General features: G+C 44.6%; 1 protein-coding gene across 1 annotated transcript in view; it reads right to left on the bottom strand.

Annotated features, from left to right (window-relative positions):
- HOMER1 (homer scaffold protein 1) overlaps positions 1-22759 on the bottom strand; it is a 125222-nt gene that overhangs the window by 21339 nt on the left and 81124 nt on the right. Inside the window, exon 6 of the mRNA XM_045020757.1 lies at positions 5540-5696. Within this exon, the coding sequence (XP_044876692.1) occupies positions 5540-5696 (157 nt within the window). The remainder of the gene's footprint in view (positions 1-5539; positions 5697-22759) is intronic.

The following is a 22759-nucleotide window of genomic DNA, read 5'->3' as shown; positions in this document are numbered from 1 at the left end:
GATCTTACACTTCTAAAATACAAATTATAATGCAGTTTTACCAAATTACATAGAAAATTTAATTTTCAAAACTACACTATGCATCATTAAACAGATGTAAAACAAGTAATTATTTCTGGAAACTCCAGTTCATTCTTGTTTCTTTCCTTTCTCAGTAACAAATGTGTTTGATTATCCACTAGGGTTCTCCCTCTCACTATGTACACTGGCTTTTTTGTGGTTTTCTAGGGCAATCTGATTGGTGTGTGAGCTTCCCAAGAGAACACAGACAGACACACAGGCACAGATATAAACACCGCCCATGCAGGATGCTCTCACAGAAAAATCTTGTGTACAGAGAACCCATTTAACTATCCTTTAACATGAAAACCCGTACTGGGGTTTTTGCCTCCCCTTGAAATCTATCTTAATATGAATATTTCTAAAAATCAGGGCTATTCATTACAGGAGTCTCTTTTCTTGACAGGGCTCTCTCAGGACCAAATGGCATGTTTCTTGGGAGCTTAATGGACAGATTTTTGGTCATGTTTCATTTACATGCCCTCTGAAGAAAAAGTCAGATTTAACAACTAATATAATGATAATCCATTTGTCAAAAAAGGCACAGTCACTTAACCTCTGCTTGCCATCATATGCTGTAGCTAATACATTGCCTCCTTGTCTGTTATGCCAGTGTTTCAACAGAATTTTAAGCACCAGTTTCTATCTTTTTTATAGAGGGAGCTAACTGAGATGTCAAAATTGTGCTTTAAAAAAATATATCGCTGAATTAACTACCAAATCTAACAGCTTCTCCAGTTCCAAACATGGGACCTAACCCTAAAAGGTACTGACTGATTCTTGTAAAGTGCTGAGGGAAATATTGAAAGTGCTCAGAACCTTGCAGGATCAGGACCAATCTAGATTAACAACCTGCATCCTGATTTGATCCACTTTTGCATCAATCATGCTGACTGCATATTGATGTTGATCTTTTAAAAAAAAAAAATGCCGGAACTCCATATATTTGCTTAGAGAGCTGGATTTATTGGGTCAGGTCTATCTCCCATGCTTAGGAATTCCCAATGAAGACAGCATACTGGGTGAGATTCCACTGTAATAATTTATGACTACATACCTATAGACATCATACCATAACTACCAGCCAGCTGCATAACTGGAGCATCATTATTACAACTAATGTTCACATTCCCAAAAAACACAGGTCTACAAAAGCTAAGGGAGTAGCTCACTAAAAGAGGTAGCAAAGGAAACCTGTACATATACACAAGCAGACTCAGCATACATTATTCCATGGAACAGATGGCAATAGGTATTCACATGCCAGTTTATAACACCAAACTGGAAGGATTTGACTTCTAAAACAGGGGTTCTCAACCTTTTTCTCTCTTAGGCACCCCCCAACATACTACACCTCTACCCTGATATAACATGACCCGATATAACACGAATTCAGACATAACGTGGTAAAGCAGTGCTCCAGGGGTTGGAGGGCGGGGCTGCGCACTCTGGCAGATCAAAGCAAGTTTGATATAACGCGGTTTCACCTATAACGCGGTAAGATTTTTTGGCTCCCGAGGACAGCGTTACATCGGGGTAGAGGTGTATAAAAACTCCACAGCCCACCTCTGCCACAACAACTGTTTTTCTGCATATAAAAGCCAGGGCTAGCATTAGGAGGTAGCAAGCAGGGCAACTGCCCAGGCCACATGCCTCATGGGGCTCCACAAAGCTAAGGTGCTCAGGCTTCAGCTTCAGACCGGATGGCGGAGCTCAGGGCGTCAGACTTCAGCCCCATGTGGTGGGGCTTCAGCTTTCTGCCCTGGGCCCCAGCAAATCTAATGCTAGTCCTGCTTGGTGGCCCCCCAGGGGATGCCGTGTTCCTGGTTGAGAACCACTTTTCTAAAACACCTCTCTTTTCCAGTTGTGCTTTTCTTTCAGCATACTCAAGAGGATGGCATTTATGGAAGAAATTTATGGGTTTGTTTTTAAACTGAGGTCACCTTCACAATATTTTCCTAAAGTAACAAAAATTAATAAAATTGTAAACAAATCACTAAACAAGACACAGCTCCTTTCTCCAAGCACTGATGCTGCCTTTGCTTTTTAATGTATTCACAAATGTGGAAATGTGATTTCATAAGTGCAGAAACACATTCCAGGCTGGTCAGAGTGAAACTCCTGTGCCAACTTAATATAGAGAATAAATAATATTAAAATATAAATAATTACAAGAAAAAAGGAGAAATAGCACAGTGCATATATTACAAAAACAGATCATTTCATTACTTCAATTTTGTGTAAACTTCATTCCTCTGTCATGCATTGTCATATCTCCCTATATCAGACCAGATTCTCTAGTCTGTCAAATTCCTTCTGCACTGCTTACATAGGAGGATATTTACTACTGAGCATATAGGTCTATGCATAGTAGTGAAGAGTATGCAGGATTGGTCTTCAGTGAGACATGATGGGCTTGATTCTCTAATGAACCCAAGTTTGCTCAGGTGCAGCGGAGAGAAGAGGCTGTCAGGAGGTTGGCTGTGACTCTGATTCTCAACTGCCTCTCTGTGGTGCATATAAAAGTTGCGGGGCGGGGGAGGGAGCTTTAACTTACACCACAGATGTAAGATACCTCATGGACCTAACAGCAGTGGAGAGTCAGGCATAGCATTTGTGTGGGTGGGAGGTAAGATCTGTTGCAGAAAGTAGCAGGGGCGGCTCCAGGCCCCAGCACGCCAAGCGCGTGCTTGGGGCGGCATGCCACGGGGGGCGCTCTGCCGGTCGCCGGGAGGGCGGCAGGCGGCTCCGGTGGACCTCCCGCAGGCGTCCCTGCGGAGGGTCCACTGGTCCCGCGGCTTCGGTGGAGCATCCGCAGGCACGCCTGCGGGAGGTCCACCGGAGCCGCGGGACTGGCAAGCGGCAGAGCGCCCCCCGCGGCATGCTGCCGTGCTTGGGGCGGCAAAATGGCTAGAGCTGCCCCTGGAAAGTAGTGGAACTGACACAAAGTGAACCTAAAGCACCTGGAGAATTTCTTCCCCGATCAGCTCTGCCATTAGCTCCAACACCTTCTGCGTCAGAAACCCCATGTCAGCGGACAATCAAGCTCATCGTGTCTAAGGATGCCGCCAGGGCCCAGATCATCATCCCTTCCCATTAAGGTGACCAGATGTCCTGATTTTATAGGGACAGTCCCAATTTTTGGGTCTTTTTCTTATATAGGCTCCTATTACCCCCCACCCCGTCCTGATTTTTCACACTTGCTGTCTGGTCACTCTATTTCCCATAGCAAAACCCTCAGAAGGAGACTCTGAGGAGGAAATGTCCACAAGGATCTCCTCCCTGAGATTCGCCCCCAATCCCAATATCTACCTCACCACCACCACCTCCATGAAAAGGCTGCACCACCTCCATGCTTGGCAGGCCGTGGGTATCCACAGGAGGGACTGGGCCTTTGCAGCTACTCACAAAGAACCCCTAACACAGGCACCTTGGCACTACATGTCCTTTACAATCTCACTACCGGGCACTCCCCTGGTTGCAGCTGCTCAAGGACCTCCAGATGGAGGCTTTGTGGAAAAGATAATATAGCCAGGTAAGAGCAACATGGACCTCCCCAAACCCTGCTTCTGACCTGACTACTCTTTTCTCCAGTCTTCCCAGTCTCCACCTCCTCACTGTGGATGCTGAGCACTGAGGAGGCAACCTGAGCCCTCTTCCACACAGCAGGAAGGATACCTGCATGCAAAAGGATATGTGGGGGTGATTTGGGCCCATGTCTTACTTGTCTGTATACACGGGCGACAGGTACAATAGGCCAGGGAAGGTTGAGCCTTCCCTTGTGCTGCCACTGGAACCCGGCTTGCAGGTTTTGGAGGTGTCCATGTCTGGGCTTCCGCTGGAGGAAGTTTTTATTATGTGCCATGCAGTTTCCGGTGTGGCTGAGGAGGCAGTATGTGTTATTCAGCTTCCTCGGTTTATCAGTAACTTCTTCGGAATCCAGGGAGATTACTGATGAACCCAGGAAGCTGAGTATCAGATACTGCCTCCTAAGATGCCTAGGAACCTGAATAGCACATATCAGAGCTCAAAGGCAGCTCCAAGCAGCCCGCTGCTGCCTGGCTGCTTCTCTCCTCCCCCTTAACCCCCCACTGCTGGTCCCTCCTCCCCTCTCCCAGGGATCTGGACACCTTTCTATAGAAGTACAATGGCCTCTGTGTACCATGCCCCCTTAATGTGGGGAGAAGCTGCCCATGCCCAGGGAATGTGGAGCCACCAAGGGGCAGGGTCTGGGACTGTGGGACTGCAGTGCAATGGAATTGGCTCCTTGTTATGACCCAGAAGGAGCTGGCTAGGAAGAATGGCTGGACTCCCTGCATCCCAGCAGCAGCAGGGAGTGAATTGCACTTCCTGCTGCAGTGACTCTGGGTCCCATGCTCCTTGCAAGGTCCCCGAGCCCTGGGGCTGCTGCTGGGGAGCCTGGAGCACTGGCTGCAGCTGGGAGAGGTGAATCTTGAGCAGTATAATGTTCCTTTCTAACACAGTATAATGTTCCACAGTTTTACCAGCTCCCCCCTTCACCCCCGTCTATTAGGAGAGTGGCTTTATTGGGTTAGGTGAAGGAGGAGACTCTTCTAATTGAAGAGATTTTCCTTCCCACTCCTAGGTACCAGAATTTTGCTGATGAGCCGTTATTTCCTCCATCAAACCCCCTTGCTCTGAAGCTAAGTGAAAAGTTGCTGCTACTTTTGAAAGAGGTATTCTTGACCTCCTCCGTTTATGGAGCTTATATCGCACTCTGTGTGCTCTGAAGCAGGGCAGCTCGGTGTACCTCTTGCAGGGGAAATCCATTTATCAGCTGTTCGGGGGTGTGAGCAAGAGGGGATTGAAGGGGAAACAAGGATGTGTGAGGGGACAACAGGCGGGTGAAGGGAGATGCAGGTGGCAGGATGGGATGTGGGGCAGGGGCAGTGGGTGCACAGAATGGAGGATGGGCCAATGCAGGGAAATCAGGGGTCAGGGGGAGAATTGTGGCATTCCGGTGGGAGGAGGGATGTGGGGGGAGGGAGCAATGAGGGGGGAAGGAGAGGAGGGATGTGGTGAGTGGGGAGGGGCCAGAGGTGGAGTGTGGGCGGAACCACAGGCAGAAGAGGTGACGGGGAGCTGGCCTCCCCCAGGGGAATTGTCACCCACTGCCCATGTCTATAATGTGCCACACCTCTATAGCACGGTCTAAGTGATATAAAAATATTCACATTTCTTATGACAATTTACAACCCTTCATGTTGCAGAATACTTTGCTCCACCCTGGGGTTTTGAGTAAATTCCTATGCACACATTAAGGTGTATTGTGCGCTCTCTCTCTCTCTCTCTCTCACAAAACCCTGCTTGGGTGCAGTTTTGCAACTGCAATATGAAAAGATAGTCCCTTGAGCGATCACTACACTGTATGTTTGATTTACTTCAGAATAATCAAATATATTCACTAGCTCCTCAGTCTTATGGATTTCAAGGACCTTAGCTATTTGTCTGGACTCACCCGCTTATGTAGACGTTCTGCTTCTTCCTGATATGCAGCAAGCTGTTGCTTCCATTGTTTTACATTGGCAGTGGACTCCAGCAGAGCTGCCGTGAGCTTGGCATTGTTACCCTTAAGTGTTGCCAGTTCTGCCTCCCAGTGCTTGCTGATTGTCGAACTACAAACATAAAATAAGAACAATCATAATAATGCAAATCACCATAGCATCACTTTTTTTTCTTTTTGTCTCTTCATTGCTAAAGTGCTGTCTTTCAGAAAACATTCAAAATACAGAAAATCAAAGGGACTAATTAAAAATTCTCACTCCATTGAAAGCTCAAATGAGAAAGGTATCCATGCTGGTTTAGTTGTTCAAATAGTTCAAAGTTAAAATTCTCAAAACACTTAAAATAGATTCCACCATAGAAAAATATAATTATAAAAAACCTTCAAAGTCCACTTTATCCTACCACAAATAGATGCTGAAGCCCAGGACTGCTTTCTAAAAGTAACTGCATGTGAATTAAAAAATGTATTCAACATAATTCCATCCTAATGATTTAAATATATATGCTTTATATGTAACTGATTTTTTTTTAGCTTTAAATTTTTGAAGTATATTTTTAAAAAAAATCAGGCAACATATTGATTTCAGAGAATTAATACAGTGGTTTGGAGCTACAGTTTAGTCAGCCTAATTACGATATCTCTAGTAGAGGAGTAAATCAAACCTGAAGAATATACTCAAACATACATTCAAACATCCTGAATTTATTGGGAAGCTTCTCCTCCTAGGAAGTCCATCCTGGACCTCCTCGAGAATGGACAAGGGTCCACATCACAAAAACTATCACCATAACAATTACATTTTTGTCAGCAGCATCAGCAAAAGAGACCAAGGACTGAATAGGCATGGAGTTTTTAATCACTCTACCTCAGCCCTGGTCTACATTACAGAGTTAAGTCGCAGTAAAAGAGCTTATGTTGACCTAATTCTGCAAGTGTCTACACTAAAATGCTGCTCCCACCGATGTCAATCACCCACTACACTGACTTAGGCCTGGTCTACGATACAGAGTTAGATCGATGCAAGGCAGCTTACATCGACCTAACTCTGTAAGCAGCTACACTAAAATGTTGCTCTCGCTGATGTAACATGCCCACTACACCGACCTAATAACTCCACGTCTGTGAGAGGCGTAGCACTTAGGCTGACATAGTTAGGTTAATACAGTGTCAGTGTAAACACTGCATTACTTATGTTGACTTTAGTGGCCTCCAGGAGATTTCCCACAATGCCCTACTGTGACCCTGGTCACCATTTTGAACTCCACTGCCCGGTGGCCAGGTAGACAGCTGTCCCCTTTAAAGCCCCACAAACTTTTGGAATTCCATTTCCTATTTGTTCAGCATGGAGAGTTCACCTAGCAACTGCCCAGCTGACCATGCTGGCTGCACACTGCAGACACATGCCTGCCTGGAGTACACAGGAGGTGGTGGATCTCCTGGGTCTGTGGGGAGAAGAGGTTGTGCAGGCACAGCTCCGATCTGGCCATAGAAACGTCTATATCTATTGAGCAGGTCGCTTGGGGCATTGGGATAAGGGCAACAAGAGGGACCTGCAGCAGTGCCAGATGAAAGCCAAGGAGCTGAGGCAGGTGTACCAGAAGGCAATGGAGTCTAACAGTTGCTGTGGTGCGGAGCTGCAGCCATGCCACTTTTACAAAGAGCTGCATGCCATCTTTGGCGGGGACCCCCCACTTCCTCCAGGGCCCTGTGCATACTTCGGGGGAGCTGGAATCACAGGCCGCTGAAGTGAACAGTAAGGAGGAGGTGTTGGATGAGGAAGAGGAGGAGTATGGGGGGCAGGTGACTGGGGGATCCAGTGGTGCAGCGATCCAGGACGTGTTTTTGACTCCAGAATAGTCAAGCCAGTCCCTACAGTGCAAAATGGGCAAGCCTGATGCCGGGGAAGGAACGTCTGGTAAGTGTGCAGTTTGCTTTGACATTGCAGGGGCACACCTGTTCATTTACTCTTTTTTAAATCATGCTAGAAAAGGTAGTGAAATAACCAACAGAGATAGACACACTATCTGCTTCTTATTCCCCTGTAGAGTTAGGCAGAGGGGGTCCTGCAGAACAGTTTGTTTATGTGCACCAGGATGCACCTTGAGTTCAGAGATCTTGAAGAAACTTTTCTGAAGGTACACTGCAATCTTCTGCTGAAGGTTTCTAGGGAGGGCTGGATTATTTTTTCTGCCATGGTAGGACACTTTCCCATTCCACTCAGCAATTACTTAAGCAGGCATCATTGCAACACACAAGCTAGCAGCATATGGATCCAGTCTTACCCCATTAATGCACATCATCAGCCTCCATTACCCTTAGGAGTGAGATATCAGCTAAAATCACCACTGCCTGTGGAAAACGGTGCCAGTATTCAGTTTAACTGCCCTATCTGCGTATACTCACCCCCTGTCCCCCTCATTGTCCCAACTCGCTCCATCCCTCCCTCCCTCACAGGCCACAGTCACCATGGCTGCTGGGACAGCCTCTGTGCTCTATGAATCCCAAGGAGAAGTGAGAATATCGTGATTGCAACTTGTGTGGATCAAGGGGAGTGAGTTCATTATACCATGTTTCCATTTATCTTGTGAATATATTCACAAAAGTGCCTCTGTGCATTGTATCTTTTGCAGCTGGAAATGTGGCCTTGAGGGTCTCTCCATCCACACCAGTGGAGCAGCTCAGTCAGATAAGGATGAGAAGATGCAGGATGACATGTTCTAAGAGATCCTGCAAACCTCTGGTGCTGTGGACACCAAGCACAGGGCTTGGAGGATCACCCTTATGGACAGAATGGACAAGGATAGAGAGGAGAGGAGAAAAAGGAGAGAGACATGCAGCAGGAGATGCTAGCGATTTTCAAGTGGCAAACAGACATGCTGGGGACTCTTGTTGACCCTCAGGTTCAACAGACCCATGCTCACCACCTTCTGCAGCCCATAGAGAACTGCATTCCGGGACTTCCTTTTATCCCTACCCACCCACATTCCACATGGTGTCTATTATGGAAACTTAATTCATTTTTATTAGTTCACAGCATATGCTGGCTGGGGCTGACAATTCACAGATAATAGCAATAGGCGCATTTGCAATGTTATATTACTACACACACAACACTCATTACAAGGTTCATACCAGGGGGCGAAAAAACAATGCCAGGCAGAGCACACTACAGCAATACACATTACTGTGGCTTACTATTAAAATGGTCTTTCAAAGCTTCCCTGAGCTGTATAGCTCCCTGTCAAGCTCTTCTTATAGTCCTGGTATCTGGCTGCTCAAAATCAGCAGACAGCTGCTCCACCTCTGTCCTCCACCCTGGCGGAAACTTTCCCCCTTTTGCTTCACAGATATTATGAAGCACACAGCAAGTACCTATAATCATTGAGATATTTTTTTCAGTATGTCTAATCTCATTTGTAGACAGTGCCAACAGCCTTTCAAATGGCCAAAGAAACATTCAACTGTCCTGCTGAGCCTGTAGTTGAAGTGCTCCTTGCAGCTATCAAGGTGGCCAGTGTACAGCTTCATGAACCATGGGAGTAAGGGGTAGGCTGGGGGATATCCCAGGATTACTATTGGCATTTCAACATTCCCAATGGTAATCTTCTGGTCCGAAAAGAAAGTCCCACCGTGCATCCCTCACCATCTCACACTGATGTCAGTAAAACATCCCTGGTGATCCACCAGTGCTTGCAATAGCATAGAAAAGTAGCCCTATCTGTTGATATAGTCAGTGGCAAGGTGGCCTGGTGCCAAAATCGGGATACGCATGCCATCTATCACCCCACTGCAGTTCGGGAACCTTATTGCTGCAAAACTATCCATTATGTCCTGCACATTGCCTAGAGTCACAGTCCTTCGCAGCAGGATGTCATTAATGGGCCTGCACACTTGCATCACAGCAACCTCCCCAGTGGATTTCCCAATTGATTCCCGATTGATGGTAGCAATCTAGCATTGCCAGCTTCCAAACAGCGGTCGCCACTTGCTTCTTCGCTGTCAGTGCAGCTCTCATTCTGGTGTCACTACACTGAAGGTCTGTGGCAAGCACCACACATACATCCAGGAATGTGGTCTTGTGCATCCAAAAGTTCTGCACCCACTGCTCGTCATCCCATATCTGCATAACGATGTGATCTCACCAGTCAGTACTTGTTTCTGGGGCCCAGAATGGCACTCCACTGTCTGCAGCTGCTCCATGAATGCCAACAACAACCTTGAATTGTTTCTCATAACACAAGAACTATGCAGCAGGTTTAAAACAAACAAAAGGAAGTATTACTTCACACAACGCACAGTTAACCTGTGGAACTCCTTGCCAGAGGATGTTGTGAATGCCAAAACTATAACACGGTTCAAAAAACAATTAAATACATTCATGGAGGATAAGTCCATCAACGGCTATTAGCCAGGATGGGCAGGGATGGTGTCCCTAGCCGCTGTTTGCCAGAGTGGGGAATGAACGACAGGGAATGGATCACTTGAGGATAACCTGTTCATTCCCTCTGGGGCACCTGGCATTGGCCACTGTTGGAAGACAGGATACTGGGCTAGATGGACCTTTGGTCTGACCAGGTATGGCCGTTCTTATGTTCTATGTCCTATAGTAAGCTACCCTCCAAGGAATTATAATGTTCCTGGGACTCCTCTGGCAGCTCCGCAAATACTGCAGGATCAGGTGTGCCATGCTCACAATGCTCATCACAATAGCGCAGAGCTGTGCAGGATCCATGCTTCTCACAGAGATGGAGGACATGCAGGCTTGCGGGGCTTTTGAAAAGAGGCATGAAACATTATGGGATGCAGATAAAATGGGATGGAGAAAACTATATCATGGGACATTGAAACCATGTTCCCAGTCACCCGTACATGACTCATCTGCCCCCATGAGGCACTGCAAACCCTTCCCAAAATACCCTGCGCTAGACGGTGGCAAGTTGCACAGGGGGATAGCTACCCATGGTGCACTACTCTCTGCATCGATGCAAGCACTACTAGTGAGAATGCGCACCGCTGACATTGGGAGCACATTGTAGATATGCAAAAAAGTGACTTAATTGCTGCAGTGGCTGTAAGTCGATGCAACTTAGGTCAACTTAAGTTTGTAGTGTAGACTTGCCCTCACATAGAGTAAGTTCATCCAGGTTGGGGTTGAGATATATTGGCAAAGCACTATAGGTTAACTGCCCCTGGCTATCCTGTAGTTGCTCTTTGGATAAATAGAGAGTTTCAGCTTCCAGGAGCAATCAATCTGGTATCATCCACAAACCCTACATTAATATACAATACATACAAAGGAAGGAAACCAACATCTAAGGTAGATACACAGAGGTGAATGTATTAATATACACAGTCGGGTATGTACAGTACCATAAACATACAGCCTTGCATAATGTTGGCATTAAACAAACAAATAAATAAATAAATATGAAAGCATGGATTGAAAAGCATTTATCTTGCTCTGTATTATGATGTATTTTGCCTCTTTTGTTTTGTTTTTACAAGAGCAACAGCAACATTTAAAAACAAGTGCTCTCTGCCCCTGAAGAAAAGTGGGTTTGCCTGCAGGTTTACATATGGTTTGAACATTGCCTATATATGCAGTACCTCATTCTGTGTTACTGTTTCACCTATTGGGTTTCCTTTTCTCATCCTATGCCTATACATAGCCTACACTGCTGCAAACCTTACATATGAACTAGCTGACAGATTTTTAGAAGATGTTTATGCCATTCTAAACCAGCAGCTGAGGGGTGCTTGTGGGCAATTCAGTACATCCTATGCAATTCTTCTTAGCTTTAAACCCGCATTTCACTAATTACATATGGGTTCCCCCCTTCAAAAAGTGAATAGTGTTGTTTTAAATAAATCACCCACCTCCCTTCCTATCAGAATGTAGAAAAAACTCCTCTAGCATGGCATTTCAGGATCTATTCAACTAGTTAGAAGCTTACAGTTTAGAAATGTCAACCCTCTCCCCCAACTGTTAGAGGTAAATGACTAAATTTTAAAACAATGAAAATCCTACTTTCAAAAGTATGAAGATTACAAGGGAAGGTTGTGACTCATTTCTTCCAGGGAAGGCATGAGAAGTAACTATTGAAAAAGAACTTCTCATTCTTTGCTTCTGTGGGTGATGGTCAGATTTACTTTACAGTGGTGGCAGCATGACAGATGAGCAAAATCTATTAAGAACATGCTTAAGGAAGCCAGATCATTCCCTTTAATAGGCATTACTTAATTATACATCATATGCATATTTCCTCCCTTATGTCCTGATCCTGCACACACTTATCCAGCTAAGTAACTTAATGCATACAAGTAGTCCCACTGAATTTAACAAGACTAATCACATGAGTACAGTTGCTCAAATGTGTGTTTACACTTGAGGCCCCTTCCTCCCTATGAAACAATTATATGTACAAGATTTTATACTAATGTATTATAGCACATGAAAGCTTTTTCCAAATAAATATTCAGGCTAATCAAAGACTGGATTGATTATTTTATATATTTTAATTTAATGCAGCATAGGTAAGTAGATATATTTGTTTAATTTTTATATATCCATCTTAATACTAGGTAAACTTATGAATGATTAAGATTTCAGAAGGTATAGTCCAGCTACTATAAATAATGATGCAAGTGTGATCCTTACTGAATGCATTGCACCTGTACTTTTGTATCATCCCCTCACCACCATGCCAAGTAAACAGCCTTGGCCTGTTTTATTACTGCTTGAACACTAGGATAGTGGCATTAAATATTCCTGAAGCATTCATTTTCTAGAAGATTAGATTCAGCAACAATTCTATTACAGCTCTAGCTATGCAGATCTAAAACTTAGACATTGTCCCTAGAACTTTTTATGTATTTAGAATGGGAATTTTCAATAGGACTGCACCAATATGATTTCTCAAGCATATTCTCAGACAATAGATTTATACAGTGGACTTGAACATTGTTATTTTAATGCAGACTTTCATAATACACTGTTCACAACACACACTGGTATTTCTATAAAGGATTTTACTGTGCCTTCTTCAGGTTTTTTATGATTACATAAAATAACTGGCCATATTCTTCCTTAATTTGTCTAGTTTTATTTTTGATGATGCAGAATAACTTCACAACTGTTTTGGTATTAGTACTTCCCCCTAATAAAATTTCACATCCTCTAACAAAACTATGACAATATGGTTATTATTTCAAATTTCTTTTCCTTTAGACATTACAAGATTTGAACATATTTGAAGTTATATACCTAATAGAATCAGGACCTGATTAAGATAATCAGCATCGCATTACTTTGTTCATTTTCTTAATAATCACAGTGACATTTTGTGCAGACCTCTCCAGAATAACTCAATTATAGCCCAGCAATGTCTTCCAATAGCAGTGCTGAAAATACAGGAACAACATCCACGAAAGAGAGAGTAAAAATGTCAAACAAGACTCCAATGCAAGCCATTCAGACTGAGGTTTCCTAAGTACCAAAAGCAGGCAGATCATATCTACAAGTAAAGCAAGCTGGCATTAACTACTTGCTGACTGAACTGAGGACATACCCGGAGAAAACCAAAATTCCAGATTTCCCATGAAATATAGGGCTTGTCTACACAAAGGGGCAGACCCTCACATGGTGCAAACTGCCATAGCTCCACTGAAGTCAAGCTTCCGGTTTGAAGTAAACGAAGCAACAATAATTTACGCAGACTGAAGATCTGCCCTGATATTGCACCGGTTTAACTAAAGGTATTATTTTAAATTGACTGAATCCAGAGCAAAATGCTATTTGGATACTTATTAGGGTAAACCAGATTTATTTTGGATTAGTTTAAATCTGTTAGGAATCAGAGTGTCCACAATGGCATTTACACCAGTTTAACTAAATCAGTCCACATTTGTAGCCAACACCATAGTTAACTAATATCATGTCATTAGTGCCACAGGAAACATACATTCTTTGCATGCTTTGTGTGCGCAATCTGGTAGGGCGTAAGCCAAGGCAGGGGCTACATGGATTTAACAGTTAGAAGTACCGCATATACTTGATCATAAGTCGGTTTGTTTATAAGCCCACCCCCACAAGATGGATAAGTAAAAATGAAAATTTTTTATGACCCGTTCATAACCCAACCCTATAATTCAGGGGTCAGCAAACTATGGCTCCTGGGCCATCAGAATAAGCTGCTGGTGGGCTGAGATGGTTTGTTTTTACCTCGAGTGTCCGCAGGCACAGAGGTAAACCTAAGTAAACGAAGTGTCCCGGTGCGCCAGCTGCTTACCCTGACGGGTAACTGGTGGGGAAATGTTTTGCAGGGGGAGAAGCTGGGGGTCAGGGGAGTAACTCCTGTGACCACCCCCCACATGACCCCATCCCTAGCCCAGGACCCCCACATTCTCCCCATCCCATCCCTTCCCACCTTATCTGGGGAGGGCCAGGAGAGGATGTCTCTGGCTGGGCTGGAGCTGCTCCAGCAGGCTGGGCAGCGTGGCTGCAGCCTGCTCCAGTGAGCCAGACCGGGCGGCATGGCCGCAGCATGCTCCAGCGGGCTTGGCCGGGCGGCACGGCCACAGCGTGCTCCGGCAGGCCAGGTGGTGCGACCGCAGCCTACTCTGGGGGGAGGGGCAAACAGCTCGGCTGCAGCCTGCCAGCCCCGGAGCTGCAGCTGCTTCGGAGGCTGGGGGGAGAGCAGCATGGCCAGAAGCGGAGAGACTCTGGCCCCGCCTCTTCCCTTCTGGGTCTGCTGCTTCTCCTTGCTCCTTCTGTTGGGGGGAGGGGCTGTCTCTCACCTCTCCCTCTCTATACTCGTTCATAAGCCGACCCCCTTCCCTTTTTTACTAAAAAAAAATTGGCTTATGAAAAGTATATACAGTCACTACATAGGAAATGCAGAGATGTTGCAGCCACAGTTCCAGCCCATAGGGTGGAATATTGATCATGGAGGAGATGCACTACAGTCCTCCAGTTGATTACAGATGATAAAGCAGGAAAATTTTCAGCCTAACAAATGGATTTCAGAAAACTGTGAATGCCTGAAAAGAGATTACAATGGAAGAGACTTTTGAACAATAACTACAGTAGTGCTACTTAGGGTTGCCACCTTTCTAATTGCTGGTAACCCCTAACTAAGGCCCCGTCCCCTGCCCCACCTCTCCTCCAAGGTCCTGCCCTCTCTCTGCCTCTTCCCCCAGGCCTCAATCCTGCTCCGCCTCTTCCCCTAATCTCCCACCTCCAGGGCTCGCTCCTCTCCTCCCCTCCCCCCATTGCTAGCTGGATTGTTTCCACTTCCCTCCCCCACCACTCCCCCCAGCTAGGCTCCCTCTGCTCTGGGGATGGGAGCTGCTGCATCCTGACAAGGAGCCTGCCTGCAGGTAGGAGGCAGCTCAAGCTGAGTAGGAGCTGGCACGGGTTAATGACCTGGCACCTCCCCTCACCCCGTGGTAACTGGGCTTTCCAGTTGAAAACTGGGCACCTGCAACACTGAATGGAACCCGGACACAGAAGCCAAAAAATAGACTGTCTAGGTAAAACCCAGATGGGTGACAACCCTCCAGGCATGTGGATAAAGAGGAAAACAGACCATAGTACGATGTAATAATAAAATGAGTGCTACTAGGGTCAACTACGACATACATATACTGTAGATATGTACAATATACAGAGGAATGTTTCCACAGTAGATTTATAAATGCTTATCTACTGTACATAAAACTATGTTTATGTATCACTTGCCTTTATGATCATAAACACATCCAGGAGAGAAAGAGTTTGAGTGTCCATTAGAAATCTATGAGCCACTTTCCTGGCTTTCTGGTGTAGATATAGTGTATCTGCTATCTGGGGAATGAATCTTGCATTTCTCAAGGGGAGGGATTCAGAGTAATAGATTTTCTTCAATCTCAAACCTCTATGATTTATAATAATTTGATTGCAGTGGTGTTGTAGCTATGTTGGTCCCAGGATATTAGAGAGACAAGGTGGATGAGGTAATATCTTTCATGGGACCAACTCTTGTTGGTGAGAGGATTTTAGTTGTGTCGTTAACCTTCCAGGATTGTCCTGGAGTCTCCAGGAATTAAAGATTAATCTTTAATTAAAGATTACGTCCTGTGATGTAACCTCCAGGAACATGTCCAATCAAACTTGGCAACCCTAATTTTAGTGTCTAGAAAAGTTTACTAATTTAAATACTTTTCACAAAGCAATCACTCTATATTTGACCTCTCAGTCCTCATCCTCAGAGGAAACCAGCATAACACTTTCAAAAGATGAGCCTGGACGCTTAAATTCATAACTGCTAGACACTAACGGTATGTCTACACTAGCACTTATGTTGGCAAAACTTATGTCACTCAGGGGTGTGAAAAAACACCCAACCAGCAACATAAGTTTCACTGACTTAAGTGGTAGAATGCACAATGCTATGTCAGCACCCCACATTGGCCACGGTCAGAAAACAGCAAAGAGTCCTGTGGCACCTTATAGACTAACAGACGTTTTGGAGCATGAGCTTTCGTGGGTGAATACCCACTTTGTCGGATGCACGGTCAGAAAACAGGATATTGGGCTTGATGGACCTTTTGTCTGACCCGTATGGCCGCTCTTATGAAAGCTTCTCCAATGGAGATAGCTACTGTCGCTCACTGACGCTCATCCTGTCGGTATAGAGTGCCTACACGAGGGATCTTGCAGTGCCACTGTAAGCTGGCTAGTGTAGACATGGTCTAAGAATCATGGACTGACTAGAGACACTTGATTTATGTCTTCATTATAACAATCTATAACCCACTAAATCCCCTCGCATCCTAGCCTTTTTTACCCTCCTTCCCACCCCACCCATGACTGGAAAGGTATTACTGTTCACTTCACCTTCAACAGTCCCTTAAAATATGCTAACTACTTATGCTAAATACCTTGTATTTAGATGTGACACTCTGAGTACATTTCTCAGACCTGAAGAAGAGCTCTGTGTAAACTCTAAATCTTGTCTCCCAATTTTGCTAGACACTAAAAATCACACACTGATTAGACACACTGGATTTATGGCTTATTACAACAATATATAGCCCACTAAATCCCCACCCCAGCCATTTTTTTTTCTCATTTCCCCCAGCCCTTTTAAATCACCCAGGCAGGCGGCAATCTCCTAGGCATGCATGGGGTGGTACTGGTGATGGCAAAGGCAGCCAGGCATGTGGAAGTCCTGGCCATGCCGGAAGAACGCCCATTGATTGCTCTGCCCTGGGGTCCGGAATTGCTGTTGGCAGGCCTGGTGTAGATAGCACTGGGTCAACAGAAGAATTCTTCCATTGACCTATGCCTGCTCTACACTACAGAGTTAGGTCGACCTAAGTTGCCTTACATTGACCTAACTCTGTAAGTGTCAACACTAAAATTTCGCTCCTGGCAATGTAACTCACCCACTACACTGACTTAATAACTCCACCTCTGCGAGAGGCATAGAGCTAAAGCAGACGTAGTTAGGTTGACACAGGGCCACTGTAGACACTGCATTGCTTACACTGACTGTTGCTGCCTTTCAGAAACTGTCCCACAATGTTCCACGAAGGGTGAGGGGGGGGTCCCAGAGCTTGGGCTTCAGCCCGAACTCAAACATCTACACTGCAATTAAATAGCCTCTTTGTACAAGCCCCGCAAGCCCGAGTCAGCTGGCACCAGCCAGCCAAGGGTTTTTAATTTAGACATATCCTGTGAAAGCTCAAAAGCTTGCCTCTCTCACGAACAGAAATTGGTCCAATAAAATATATTACCTCACTCACCTTGTCTTTTTCATAATTTGACTGTCAGTACAAAACAACAGCTTACTTACATTGTTTGAAATAACCTTGATTCCCTCGCTTAATATCAAAGTATATGCCACTGATCTTCTTTTTAGGCAACATGAACAATTAACATTGAGCCTGTCCTCATTCTTGTTGGGTATTAGTATTATAATTTAAGCAAATCACTAAGGAATAGCTTTGCTATCTGTCCATCTGTGACCCGAATACAGCGCCAGAGGCTATAAATGCATGCTTATTTTTTCTGCAAACTAGGTCACTTAAGAACATTAATCCTGAATGCTCAAATCACCATATTTAGTTGTTTTTGCCAAAATAAAAATAAATAAATAAATAAAAATTATTGGAATATCCTTCACACTAAATGCAGCAGATGCCTTCAACATGTGAGAATACAAGAGATGGCCGAAGTAACAAATATTTTCTACATTTCAAGTCACTAGAGGATTATTCATTTGGTTTGCTGCACTATGTATATAGCAGGGATGGCCAAACTGGCTTTTTAGCCCGCCCCTCCCCCCCCACACTGTCTACCTACCAGCCGGGGGAGGGGTTGAGGGGGCTCGGGGCTTCTGCCCTGAGAAGGGGGTGGGGGTCTAGGGGCTTCTGCCAGAGACAACTGGTGTCTGCTAAGAGTGGGGGGGACACAATTTAAAGGTTCACACACACACCCCAACAGCTTGAGTCATGACCTCCCAGTAACGTCCTCCCTCTTAGTCCCAGTGGCCCCATTCTGGAGCTCCCAGGTGTTAGCTCCGCGTGGAGTGGCAGTGGCAAACAGCTGGAGCTGCAGGTAGGGGCCACTGCTTTAGGTCCATAAAGAGAGGAAGCAGCAAAGCAGTGGTTCCCCTTGCAGCTCCCAGCTGTTTGCTGCTGCCTCTCCTCAGGGCCGCAGCTCCCAGCTTGCTGGCTCCAGCAGCTGCCATGCACCGAGGGGGCCTGGCAGCATCATGTGACCGAGTGGGGTCAGCAAACCCTTGGAAAAATCCGGGGGGAGGGCATGTGACCCCCCACCCATGTTACCTCTGGCTTCTACTCAGTGGGAGGGGGGTCTTGGCATTCCAGAGTGCAGGGCATGCCTGCCAGGGCTCAGGGCTTCAGCAGGAGTAGGCCTGAAGCCCTGAGCTCTAGCAGGTGCCACCCATGGGGCTGAAGCCCTGAGACCACCCTCCCCACAGGGCTGAAGCCCCAAGCCCCAGCAGGTGCACCCCAGCTCTTGAACTTCTGAAGACAGTTGCATGAGGCTCAGAGGGTCAGTAAGTTTGGTCACCCCGATATATACCAAGATAATATCAAAATTTTGCTTTAAGTTTTGCTTCAAAATTGTAGAAATAGTTCATATGTACCGCCACTATGATTTCAATATCGTTTTTATAGAACCACACTTGTATGTGTCAATTTACAGAGTAATTACACATTTCCCTGCCCCAATATATTTATAATCTAAACCAAATAATATAAAGCAACGGACAAGTACGATGGGAGAAAGAATATAAGAACGATGGTTTCATTACATTTTTTCTTTTTTTAAACCATGAGATAAGCTTTGGTTACTGGGTACTTCCTTCCTGTCTATTGTTGTGATTAAGTAGACACTATACACAAAGGAGATCATATTGGATACTGATTGAAGTTATTGATTAATTGAAATTTTTAACAAAATATGGTCTCTTTACAGATATGACCAAGAGATAAATACAGAGAACTTGCTTCAGGTTTAACACTTTAAACAAGGCCAGTCAAAGACTAATTAACTTTCAAAAGGACCCTTATCCTTAATTAGAGCATTCAAAAGAATCTTTAGCAAAGGATGATAGTTCCCAGCGGGGTGGGGGAGGGGCAGAGGAGAAGGGAACATTAACTGTGAAAGATTTGTTCTTCCCTCTGCATTAAGGAATATTTATATTAAGTCAATGGAGCTATGCCAGTGTGAAATGGAGAAATACATTTGTCAATCAGGCCCCAAATTTCAGATTTGATCAAAGGAAAAAAGATAAACAAAGTGTTATAAGAATGTCTTGATTACACACACGTTAAGGATAGAGAGACTTATCTATTGTACCACTTAAAGAAAAGCAGCAATGGCAGCTAAACAGACTAAAGTCATCGCGCATGACCTTATCTGAGGTTCTTTTCTTCTTGACAAATATAGAAGATTGGTCTCATTTCAGGAAGTATGTCTTTCACATGGAAATTTTCTAGACAGTAACAGAAACTTTTGTACATTGGTCAATGAATGGGGCGTATCAAAAGCTTGTGACTCAGGATTCTATACAATACATGAAGCAATGCTGAAATAGGGTGAAAACACACCCCCTCTGAAGGAGAGTATCTAGGGCTACCTGATGATTCAGAGTAGATTCCCTAGCCAACAGAGGTATCGAGAATCAAAAGCAGGCAGGCTCCTGGGACCACCAAGGTAATTTGAACACTTTAGTCTCACCCTCAGACATGCTTCTTGAATCAAGTGGAATGGAAGAGAAGCCATGAAAGAATCTGTTACTGTCTTTTTGTTTTTTCCATTTTAGTGGCAGAGATAAAACACCAACTCTTTTGGACAAGCGTGTCAGGGTGGGTATTTGTGGGACTATTTCAAGCTTCTCTTTCAAAGACTTTTGATATTCAGACTTACTATTTTCATTTGCATTTAGCATTTAATTTGATCCAGGATCTCTAATTCTGGAAGGTCAGCCATGTAATCATGGTCCATAGAAAGGGGGAGAGATGCCTCTGTGGAATTGTTATATCCATTTATTATCTCTAGTATTACATTTAAACTGTAAGCTCATTGGGGCAGGGATCATACTTTTGGTGTGTGTGTGTACAGTACCTAGCACAATGAGGCCCTGATCCATTACTGGGGCCCCTCAGTACTACCATAATGCAAATAATACCTTTCCATGCAGGAGTAGTACAGGGAACGTGGTTCTGCATTTCCAGAGAGCTAACTGCTCTCCATAACATGATCCTTCTCACCAACCCCATATGGCATTCCAGAGCAAGAGAATGATGCCCTAGGGAAAACTGGGTTTGACCCACTGTACAATGAAATATATACCAGGAATAGCTTCAGAGCTAGCAGACAATGAATGAGAGCATGTGATCATAGCTCTAGAACCGGGCTCTCATGGGATCCAGAGTATTAAGAGACAGTGCCAAGGCACAGGGCTTTTGCTGTGGAACTTGAGAGATCCACAGATTTGGGGACAAGACCTCTCACCCAAACAAAGAAGGGAGACATACCCTCTTCTCCCCCACAGAACAATGCCGATCTCAGAGTTTCCTGTCCACTTCCATATAGGGTTTTTTCCAGTTTAGCTCTACCTGGTTTTTCATTGAACTTGTGCTGTAAGCAACATTGTCCTTTGTGCCTTTTGCACATTGTTTAGTGAGAAAAGTAAATATGTTGTAGTTATTTAACTTGCATTATAAGAACACAATTTGGGGAACTCATGTCCTATCTGGTGAGCTTGATTATTTCAAAGAGGTACTATACTTTAAGTTAGTAAATTTAATTTATACAATACAAAGGATGCCACCACCTAGGTCACTGTTGTGTGCCTCTGCTGAAAGTCTAGCTAGCATTAACAACTTTGTTTTATAAGATCTCGCTAAAGCTTTCTCTCCCAAAGGGTTAAATATTTTCTAAAAACATTTTTCACTACTGTACTAACACTAAAGTCTTGTAAATGTAAAGTATTACTATGTACTCTGAAAAAGTAAAAACCATTCTAGTACTCCATCCACAGATATCACTGGAATTGATCATCAGTGCTGCTAGGATAGGCGTGTACTTGTCTTGCACTTTTACCACAACTATTGTTTTCCATGATTTTGATGGTTACAAAGGATAGATACTTTAAGTTGCTCCAGAGTCCTGGGCTTGGAATTCACTTCAGCTGATGTGGTACAAAATACTTTGTTAGAAATTATATTAATTAAGAATACAATTTCAAGAGCTCCTAAGTCACTTAAGTCCTATTTTTTAAACTTGAAAGTCAATGAAAATCAATACGAATTAGTAATGTTTAAAAATAAGACTTAGGAACCTAAGAAATTTGGCACTTTTGGAAATGTTATCCAAAGTGATCATTTATATATACACACTGCTGCAATCCATGCATTACCAAGAGAAAATTACTTTGCTGTAAAGGAGGTTCCAGTTACTGTAGAGTTCCCTAACCTAGGGCTGGTCTACACTACGGGGGGAAATCGATCTAAGATACACAACTTCAGCTATGTGAATAACGTAGCTGAAGTGGAAGTATCTTAGATCGAATTACCTATCGTCCTCACGGCGCGGGATCGATGTCCGCGGCTCCCCATGTCGACTCCGCTACCGCCGTTCGGGTTGGTGGAGTTCCGGAGTCGACAGGAGCTCATTCGGGGATCGATATATCGCGTCTAGATGAGATGCGATATATCGATTCCCCGAGAAATCGATTGCTACCCGCCAATACGGCGGGTAGTGAAGACATACTCCTAGACTCCCCTTATTTATTGTGCTAGTATTGTTCTAGGTTGTAAGTGCTGGTGCAAATTAGGTTCTCAATTACACCTGTGTAGATCTGAGAAATTCCACTGGCTTCAATGGAGTCGCTGAGAGCAGAATTGGTTCTTTTTTTCTGTTAAATCCAGCCAAGATGGTAGAGACAAAAGGGCAAAATCTGCTCTCAATTCCACCACTGTAAACCTAAAATAACTCCATCAAAGTCAGTAGAGGTTCCCATGTTTACACTGGTGGAATTGAGAAGTGTTTCTGTCCCTTTGCGTCCACCATTTCTGGGCTGGATTTCAACACAACCCTGTGTACCAGGTAGCAGGCATGCACATTGCCTTACAATGAGCTCTGGGAGGAATTGAGCAGTCCAGTATACAGGGGGACTGCATAAGCAAAGGGGACTGTAAAGGGGACAGATCCATCGTCCACCTTCTTCTTGCCTCCCTGCAAGTACAGTTTGCTCTTCAGCAAAGCCATGGGAGTAATTAACTTCACACACTTCCTGGCTTGCACCCTTGTGTATGGGCCTATCACAGCCTAGCCTTTAGCCTACTGGTGACATTTCCACCAATGACAACACATTGACAGCTGCTACTAGTGGCTGATTTGGTTCAGTTCAAACAAGGACTAAGTTTAAACATTTACCTGAACCGTTTGAGATGTCTTCGTGATATCCCTAACTGTGTCACACACATTCCCTGGGTCAGTGCCCATCCCTTTATCTTTGGCAATGCTGAGGCTAGCTGAAGCTCTGACACAGCTAACAGGCCCCCCAATTTTAGTACAAAAAGTAGAGGAGCCATACATGGGTTTGATTAGGTAGATGGCGAATGGTTATTTTGACTGGTTTTGATGATGTTCCT

Source organism: Mauremys mutica, chromosome 6 (assembly GCF_020497125.1).
Source record: "Mauremys mutica isolate MM-2020 ecotype Southern chromosome 6, ASM2049712v1, whole genome shotgun sequence".
Taxonomy (NCBI): domain Eukaryota; kingdom Metazoa; phylum Chordata; order Testudines; family Geoemydidae; genus Mauremys; species Mauremys mutica.
This window is presented reverse-complemented; position numbering and strand designations above follow the sequence as displayed.